General features: G+C 36.1%; 1 protein-coding gene across 1 annotated transcript in view; it reads right to left on the reverse strand.

Annotated features, from left to right (window-relative positions):
• Nucleotides 1–10,000, reverse strand: part of LOC137627042 (uncharacterized) — a 29,661-nt gene that overhangs the window by 9,066 nt on the left and 10,595 nt on the right. The window contains exon 3 of the mRNA XM_068358024.1: nucleotides 8,859–9,064. Within this exon, the coding sequence (XP_068214125.1) occupies nucleotides 8,859–9,064 (206 nt within the window). The remainder of the gene's footprint in view (nucleotides 1–8,858; nucleotides 9,065–10,000) is intronic.

Here is a 10,000-nt window from a genome sequence, read left to right on the forward strand (position 1 = left end):
GAAACGTTTCCTACAATTTTCCCATCAAAACGTTTTCTGGCATCTTCTCCAAGAAACGTTTCCTACCATCTTCCCTTCGAGACGTTCTCTGTCATCATCTCCAAGAAACATTTCCTACAGTTTTCCCTTTGAAACGTTCTCTGGCATTTTCCCTTCGAAACTTTCTCAGTCATCTTCTCCAAGAAACATTTTCTATCATTTTCCCTTCGAAACGTTCTCTGCCATCTTCTCCAAGAAACGTTTCCTACCGTTTTCCCTTCGAAACGTTCGCTGACATCTTCTCCAAGAAACGTTTCCTACCGTTTTCCCTTCGAAACGTTCTCTGTCATCTTCTCCAAGAAACATTTTCTATCATTTTCCCTTCGAAACGTTCTCTGTCATCTTCTCCAAGAAACGTTTCCTACCGTTTTCCCTTCGAAACGTTCGCTGACATCTTCTCCAAGAAACGTTTCCTACCGTTTTCCCTTCGAAACGTTCTCTGTCATCTTCTCCAAGATACATTTCCTACCGTTTTCCCTTCAAAACGTTTTCTGTCATCTTCTCCAAGAAACGTTTCCTACCGTTTTCCCTTCGAAACGTTCTGTGTCATCTTCTCCAAGAAACGTTTCCTACCGTTTTCCCTTCGAAACGTTCTCTGGCATTTTCCCTTCGAAACGTTCTCTGTCACCTTCTCCAAGAAACGTTTCCTACCATTTTCCCTTCGAAACGTTTTCTGTCATCTTCTCCAAGATACATTTCCTACCGTTTTCCCTTCAAAACGTTTTCTGTCATCTTCTCCAAGAAACGTTTCCTACCGTTTTCCCTTCGAAACGTTCGCTGACATCTTCTCCAAGAAACGTTTCCTACAATTTTCCCTTCGAAACGTTCTCTGTCATCTTCTCCAAGAAACGTTTCCTACAATTTTCCCATCAAAACGTTTTCTGGCATCTTCTCCAAGAAACGTTTCCTACCATCTTCCCTTCGAGACGTTCTCTGTCATCATCTCCAAGAAACATTTCCTACAGTTTTCCCTTTGAAACGTTCTCTGTCATCTTCTCCAAGAAACGTTTCCTACCGTCTTCCCTTCGAAACGTTCTCTGTCATCTTCTCCAAGAACGTTTCCTACCGTCTTCCCTTCGAAACGTTCTCTGTCATCTTCTCCAAGAAATGTTTCCTACCGTCTTCCCTTCGAAACGTTCTCTGTCATCTTCTCCAAGAAACGTTTCCTACCATCTTCCCTTCGAAACGTTCTCCGTCATCTTCTCCAAGAAACGTTTCCTACCGTTTTCCCCTCGAAACGTTCTCTGGAATTTTCTCTTCGAAACATTTCCTACCGTTTTCCCCTCGAAACGTTTCCTAGCTTTTCCCCCTCGAAACGTTCTCTAGCATTTTCCCTTCGAAACGTTTCCTAGCTTTTCCCCCTCGAAACGTTTCCTACCGTTTTCCCTTCGAAACGTTCTCTGGAATTTTCTCTTCGAAACGTTTCCTACCATTTTCCCCTCGAAACGTTCTCTGGCATCTTCTCTAAGAAACATTTCCTACCGTTTTCCCTTCGAAACGTTCTCTGGCATCTTCTCTAAGAAACATTTCCTACCGTTTTCCCCTCGAAACATTCTCTGGAATTTTCTCTTCGAAACGTTTCCTACCATTTTCCCCTCGAAACGTTCTCTAGCATTTTCCCTTCGAAACGTTTCCTAGCTTTTCCCCCTCGAAACGTTTTCTGGAATTTTTTCTTCGAAACATTTCCTACCGTTTTCCCTTCGAAACGTTCTCTGGAATTTTCTCTTCGAAACGTTTCCTACCATTTCCCTTCGAAACAGTCTCTGGCATTTTCCCTTTGAAAAATTCTCTGGCATATTCTCTAAGAAACGTTTCCTACAGTCTTCCCTTCAATACGTTCTCTGGCATCTTCTCCAAGAAACATTTCCTACCGTTTTCCCTTCGAAACGTTCTCTGGAATTTTCTCTTCGAAATGTTTCCTACCATTTTGCCCTCGAAACGTTCTCTGGCATCTTCTCTAAGAAACGTTTCCAACCATCTTCCCTTTGAAACTTTCTCTGGCATCTTTAAGAAACTTTTCCTAGCAGTGTCTTTCAACGCCCCTCCTTTATACGAGCCTGAGACTTGTTTGTAATCAAGAATGTTAAAGTATACCCCTTTTTCCAGCATCCAGGGGGTCCCTGACCCCCTCCTCTAGGGGGGTTACAATCCCATCCCCTTCCTTCTCCCCTGACTTCATTCATCTGAAGCCAGGGGAAGGGGGCAGTGGGAGAAGCTGGGAGATGCAAGAGTCATTCAATCAAAATTTTCTAAGGGATGAAAAGATGGATAACCGAACCCTTTTGGGGGGTTTGTAGGGTGGGGAAGGGGTCTAGTAGAGGGGAGGAGACCCTTGGGGAAAGGGGGTATCCCTGGGGAGTTAGTGGGGAAGGTGGGGATAACGCAATGCTTCAGCTAAGATGATCATATCTTTTCATCTCACGCCTTCAGATGTATCTTTTTTTTCGTCCACGTCTTTTCTTTCTTTTGATGCATCATTTTTTTTCTTTTTTTGTTGTTTTCTTTAGACTTTTTTCTTGTGAATTGTTTTGTTCTGGGGAAGAAAAGGTTCCGGATTGTTTTTGTTTTGGTTCTTTGAGTATATTTTCTGTGGTTTAATGTAAGAAATCTTAATGCTAGTTAGTTTATGAACCAAAATATCATAAGCGGAATCCAACATGGCAAGTCAGGTTTGGGGTAATTTCTCTCTCTCTCTCTCTCTCTCTCTCTCTCTCTCTCTCTCTCTCTCTCTCTCTCTCTCTCTCTCTCTCTCGTTCATTATTTCATCTACAAGTTAGACTTCGTGGCATTTTTAATTCAATCTCAAATGACAGAAATACACGAGTCCATAATCTCTCTCTCTCTCTCTCTCTCTCTCTCTCTCTCTCTCTCTCTCTCTCTCTCTCTCTCTCTCTCTCTAGCTCATTCATATCCCAGTTTAAATCTACTCAGAGATTTTTTTTTAACTGAAACTCGAATGACGAATGAAAACACAGTCGCCCAACTGAGCCAATTAAGCATAGTAATGGACCCTTCATTTCCCAATTAATTTTTGTAATAAGGCTTGCCCCTCCCGTCGCCCTACCTCCTCCTCCTTCGAAACATAAATATTAAATTAATAACATTGACAACGTTTTGGTGACGATAACATTTCTTTCAAGTTCGACTTACAAACATTTTGATGATTTCTTCTCTGATCGAGTGGGTGGTGCTACTGTGTTGCTAAGTGGTAGTGGGTTACAATGAGACGTTCGTTAAAGGTTTAAATGTTTGAAGGCCGCTCATGAATGGCAGAGGCAAAGGACTGTTACATTGCCCTAGCAAGCAGATCAATGCCCAAGAGACTGACCATATATACATATGATCAGTGCCCAAGCTAAGACCAGGGAGTGCCAGGCAACGGCTGCTGATGACTCAGCAAGTAGAACTATAGGCTCCCCCAAACTCCCCATTCTTAGCTCACAAGGATGGTGAGGTTACAGTGACCTAAGGAACTAATGAGCTTGAGTGGGACTCGAAACCCAGTCTGGCGATCACCAGACAGAGACTTTATCAATACGCCCCAACCTTAATGTGTTTCTCGTCTATTTGTAGACACAGTTAATATCTATTTTATCTGGTTTTAACCTTTGGGGTCTAGAGGTATTTTGGTTTCTGGAGTCTTTAACCTTTGGGATCTAGAGTATTTTTTGTCTTGATTCTTTAACCTTTGGGATCTACAAGTATTTTTGTGTTTTGATTCTTTAACCTTTGGTATCTACAAGTATTTTTGTCTTTTGATTCTTTAACCTTTGGGATCTACAAGTATTTTTGTGTTTTGATTCTTTAACCTTTGGGATCTACAAGTATTCTTGTGTCTTGATTCTTTAACCTTTGGGATCTACAAGTATTTTTGTGTCTTGATTCTTTAACCTTTGGGATCTACAAGTATTTTTGTGTCTTGATTCTTTAACCTTTGGGATCTACAAGTATTTTTGTGTCTTGATTCTTTAACCTTTGGGATCTACAAGTATTTTTGTGTCTTGATTCTTTAACCTTTGGTATCTACAAGTATTTTTGTCTTTTGATTCTTTAACCTTTGGGATCTGCAAGTATTTTTGTGTCTTGATTCTTTAACCTTTGGGATCTACAAGTATTTTTGTGTCATGATTCTTTAACCTTTTGGATCTACAAGTATTTATGTGTTTTGATTCTTTAACCTTTGGGATCTACAAGTATTTTTGTGTCTTGATTCTTTAACCTTTGGGATCTACAAGTATTCTTGTGTCTTGATTCTTTAATCTTTGGGATCTACAAGTATTTTTGTGTCTTGATTCTTTAACCTTTGGGATCTACAAGTATTTTTGTGTCTTGATTCTTTAACCTTTGGGATCTACAAGTATTTTTGTGTCATGATTCTTTAACCTTTTGGATCTACAAGTATTTATGTGTTTTGATTCTTTAACCTTTGGGATCTGCAAGTATTTTTGTGTCGTGATTCTTTAACCTTTGGGATCTACAAATATTTTTGTGTTTTGATTCTTTAACCTTTGGGATCTACAAGTATTTTTGTGTTTTGATTCTTTAACCTTTGGGATCTAGAAGTTATTGGTCTTATGTTTTTAAATTTTTGGTGTCTAAAAACAGTTTTCTATCCCTGTTCAACCTTTGGTGTCCATAGGTACTCTTTTGTCTTTAGTTTTTAACCTTTAGAGGCTAGAGGAACATTTGTATCTTTTCTTTAACACTTTAGGTCTAAAGATAGTTTTCTTTATCCCTTTTTAAAACATTGGGGTCAAGAAGTACTCTTTTTGGCTTGGATTTTTAATCTTTTGCGTCTAAAAACAATTTTTTTAACTTTTCAACCTTAGTGATCTAAAGGCACCTTTTTGTTTTAAGCTTTTAACCTTTGGTATCTAGAGCTTTTTCTTGAATTTTAAACAGTTTTGTTTATCCTTTCACAACTTTTATGGTCTAGTGGCACTCTTTTGCCTTGTGTGTTTAACTTTTGTGGTCTCGATATTTTCTTGTCTTTAACCTTTTGGGTCTGAAAACAGTTTTATTTATCCTTTCACAACTTTTGTGGTCTAGAGGCCCTCTTTTGTCTTGGATGTTTAACCTTTGTGGTCTTGATATTTTCTTGTCTTTAACCTTTTGGGTCTGAAAACAGTTTTATTTATCCTTTCACAACTTTTGTGGTCTAGTGGCACTCTTTTGTCTTGGATGTTAAACCTTTGTGGTCTAGATGTTTTCTTGTTTTTAACCTTTTGGGTCTTAAAACAGTTTTATTTATCCTTTCACAACTTTTATGGTCTAGAGGCCGTCTTTTGTCTTGGATATTTAACCTTTGTGGTCTAGATGTTTTCTTGTTTTTAACCTTTTGGGTCTAAAGGCAGTTTTATTTATCCTTTCCCAACTTCTGTGGTCTAGAGGCCCTATTTTGTCTTGGAGGTTTAACCTTTGTGGTCTCGATATTTTCTTGTCTTTAACCTTTTGGGTCTAAAGGCAGTTTTTAATCATTTTTCAACCTTTAAAGAATAAAGGTTCTTTTGTTTTCACCCTTGAAATCAGGAGGCCCATATTAGTCTGCTTGTTTTTAAGCCTTTGTTTTAGAGGTGCATTATATCTTTTTTGTCTGTCTTTAACATTTCAGTCTAGAAGGACATTTAAAAAATCTTTTTTAACCTTAGTGTCTTGGTTGTCTTTAACCTTAACATGCATCTAATAACAAAAGCAAAGTCCAAATACAACCTGTGTTCTAGAGGCACATATATCTTTTTTGTCTGTCTTTAACATTTCAGTCTAGAAGGACATTTTAAAAATCTTTTTAACCTTAGTGTCTTGGTTGTCTTTAACCTTATCATGCATCTAATAACAAAAGCAAAGTCCAAATACAACCTGTGTTTTAGAGACGCATATATCTTTTTTGTCTGTCTTTAACATTTCAGTCTAGAAGGACATTTAAAAAATCTTTTTTAACCTTAGTGTCTTGGTTGTCTTTAACCTTAACATGCATCTAGAAGGACATTTTAAAAATCTTTTTTAACCTTAGTGTCTTGGTTGTCTTTAACCTTATCATGCATCTAATAACAAAAGCAAAGTCCAAATACAACCTGTGTTTTAGAGACGCATATATCTTTTTTGTCTGTCTTTAACATTTCAATCCAGAAGGACATTTAAAAAATCTTTTTTAACCTTAGTGTCTTGGTTGTCTTTAACCTTAACATGCATCTAGAAGGACATTTAAAAAAATTTTTTTTAACCTTAGTGTCTTGGTTGTCTTTAACCTTAACATGCATCTAGAAGGACATTTTAAAAAAAAATTTTTAACCTTAGTGTCTTGGTTGTCTTTAACCTTATCATGCATCTAATAACAAAAGCAAAGTCCAAATACAACCTGTGTTTTAGAGACGCATATATCTTTTTTGTCTGTCTTTAACATTTCAATCTAGAAGGACATTTAAAAAATCTTTTTAACCTTAGTGTCTTGGTTGTCTTTAACCTTAACATTCATCTAGAAGGACATTTAAAAAATCTTTTTAACCTTAGTGTCTTGGTTGTCTTTAACCTTAACATGCATCTAGAAGGACATTTTAAAAATCTTTTTTAACCTTAGTGTCTTGGTTGTCTTTAACCTTAACATGCATCTAGAAGGACATTTTAAAAATCTTTTTTAACCTTAGTGTCTTGGTTGTCTTTAACCTTAACATGCATCTAGAAGGACATTTTAAAAATCTTTTTTAACCTTAGTGTCTTGGTTGTCTTTAACCTTAACATGCATCTAGAAGGACATTTTAAAAATCTTTTTTAACCTTAGTGTCTTGGTTGTCTTTAACCTTAACATGCATCTAGAAGGACATTTTAAAAATCTTTTTTAACCTTAGTGTCTTGGTTGTCTTTAACCTTAACATGCATCTAGAAGGACATTTTAAAAATCTTTTTTAACCTTAGTGTCTTGGTTGTCTTTAACCTTAACATGCATCTAATAACAAAAGCAAAGTCCAAATACAACCTGTGTTCTAGAGGCACATATATCTTTTTTGTCTGTCTTTAACATTTCAGTCTAGAAGGACATTTTAAAAATCTTTTTAACCTTAGTGTCTTGGTTGTCTTTAACCTTATCATGCATCTAATAACAAAAGCAAAGTCCAAATACAACCTGTGTTTTAGAGACGCATATATCTTTTTTGTCTGTCTTTAACATTTCAGTCTAGAAGGACATTTAAAAAATCTTTTTTAACCTTAGTGTCTTGGTTGTCTTTAACCTTAACATGCATCTAGAAGGACATTTTAAAAATCTTTTTTAACCTTAGTGTCTTGGTTGTCTTTAACCTTATCATGCATCTAATAACAAAAGCAAAGTCCAAATACAACCTGTGTTTTAGAGACGCATATATCTTTTTTGTCTGTCTTTAACATTTCAATCCAGAAGGACATTTAAAAAATCTTTTTTAACCTTAGTGTCTTGGTTGTCTTTAACCTTAACATGCATCTAGAAGGACATTTAAAAAAATTTTTTTTAACCTTAGTGTCTTGGTTGTCTTTAACCTTAACATGCATCTAGAAGGACATTTTAAAAAAAAATTTTTAACCTTAGTGTCTTGGTTGTCTTTAACCTTATCATGCATCTAATAACAAAAGCAAAGTCCAAATACAACCTGTGTTTTAGAGACGCATATATCTTTTTTGTCTGTCTTTAACATTTCAATCTAGAAGGACATTTAAAAAATCTTTTTAACCTTAGTGTCTTGGTTGTCTTTAACCTTAACATTCATCTAGAAGGACATTTAAAAAATCTTTTTAACCTTAGTGTCTTGGTTGTCTTTAACCTTAACATGCATCTAGAAGGACATTTTAAAAATCTTTTTTAACCTTAGTGTCTTGGTTGTCTTTAACCTTAACATGCATCTAGAAGGACATTTTAAAAATCTTTTTTAACCTTAGTGTCTTGGTTGTCTTTAACCTTAACATGCATCTAGAAGGACATTTTAAAAATCTTTTTTAACCTTAGTGTCTTGGTTGTCTTTAACCTTAACATGCATCTAGAAGGACATTTTAAAAATCTTTTTTAACCTTAGTGTCTTGGTTGTCTTTAACCTTAACATGCATCTAGAAGGACATTTTAAAAATCTTTTTTAACCTTAGTGTCTTGGTTGTCTTTAACCTTAACATGCATCTAGAAGGACATTTAAAAAATCTTTTTTAACCTTAGTGTCTTGGTTGTCTTTAACCTTAACATGCATCTAATAACAAAAGCAAAGTCCAAATACAACATGTGTTCTAGAGGCACATATATCTTTTTTGTCTGTCTTTAACATTTCAGTCTAGAAGGACATTTTAAAAATCTTTTTTAACCTTAGTGTCTTGGTTGTCTTTAACCTTAACAAGCATCTAATAACAAAAGCAAAAACCAACGAAATCTTTAACCTTAGTGTCTTGGTTGTCTTTAACCTTAACAAGCATCTAATAACAAAAGCAAAAACCAACGAAATCTTTAACCTTAGTGTCTTGGTTGTCTTTAACCTCAACATGCATCTAATAACAAAAGCAAAAACCAACGAAATCTTTAACCTTAGTGTCTTGGTTGTCTTTAACCTTAACAAGCATCTAATAACAAAAGCAAAAACCCACGAAATCTTTAACCTTAGTGTCTTGGTTGTCTTTAACCTTAACAAGCATCTAATAACAAAAGCAAAAACCAACGAAATCTTTAACCTTAGTGTCTTGGTTGTCTTTAACCTTAACAAGCATCTAATAACAAAAGCAAAAACCCACGAAATCTTTAACCTTAGTGTCTTGGTTGTCTTTAACCTTAACATGCATCTAATAACAATTCAAAAACCAAATAAGATAAAACTTACTGACAACAATCAGCTTGATTCTAAAATACTTCGTAGGACTGCCCAAATAATCCACCCTGCACCTGTAGTCTCCCTCATCCTCCTGGGTGACTTTTTCGAGCACCAATCCCCTCTGTCCCTGGTCGGTTTTGATGTAGGCTCTGTTCAGCAGTCTCTCGTCAGGCCTGTGCTTAGCATTGTCCAGGACGCTTCCTCTAGAATCCAGACTGTTTTGGGCATAGGAAGATAAGTTTATCTTTATAATTGGTGGATTTAAACTGGATCTTTATTACTTAAGCCTGCCTGACACTTGCGCGCATTCGTGGCACGCACTGGCACGCATTGATGCACGAACTCGCGTGAACGAGCCGTGAAAATGTCGTGAACAGTGCGGGAACTCGCGTGCCAGAGCGTACTAATGCGTGCCATGCGCGCCCAGAACTTTGAAATGTTTAAAGTTTGTGGCACGCATTGGCACGCAAAATGGCTTAGCGTTGTCCAGGACGCTTCCTCTGGAATCCAGACTGTTTTGGGCAGAGGAAGGAAAGTTTTATCTTTATAATTGGTGGATTTAAACTGGATCTTTATTACTTACTCTCTTCTGCTTATTCATAGTTATATTTGCCTAATCTATGTACTACAAAATACCTATTGGCATGAACTGAATTTGAGTTAGCAAATATTTTACACTGTCAAGAGAATATTTATAACAAAAATAGGTTGGCCTAATATTTAAACACATTAATACAGGTATATATATGTATATATACATATATATGTGTATATATAATTATGAATGATCGTCCAATACCCAATTTTTGTTAGATGATAATGTATCGATTGTGTGAAATGGAGAAAAACAGCAGTAGCTGATAACAGAATTTTAAAATATCTACAAAAGAAAAAGACTGTTATTAAACTAGAGTTCATGGAAGAATTTTATGGGAAGTATTAGAATTAGCATCTTAGATTTGATATAATGAAGCAATGAAGATAGCTGGAAGTGTGCAAAACACGTTTGTGTAATGTAAGGTTAGTTCACCAAACTTTTAAATGTGCTCTACAAAGCGCTAAGAAAGTTTGAAGACCTAGGCCTTAATGGCTGAGGACCATGAAGCGTGAAGTAGGAGATGATGAATGAAGAAGTATTCAGTTAAAAGCTT

This window comes from Palaemon carinicauda, chromosome 34, assembly GCF_036898095.1.
Source record: "Palaemon carinicauda isolate YSFRI2023 chromosome 34, ASM3689809v2, whole genome shotgun sequence".
Taxonomy (NCBI): Eukaryota; Metazoa; Arthropoda; class Malacostraca; order Decapoda; family Palaemonidae; genus Palaemon; species Palaemon carinicauda.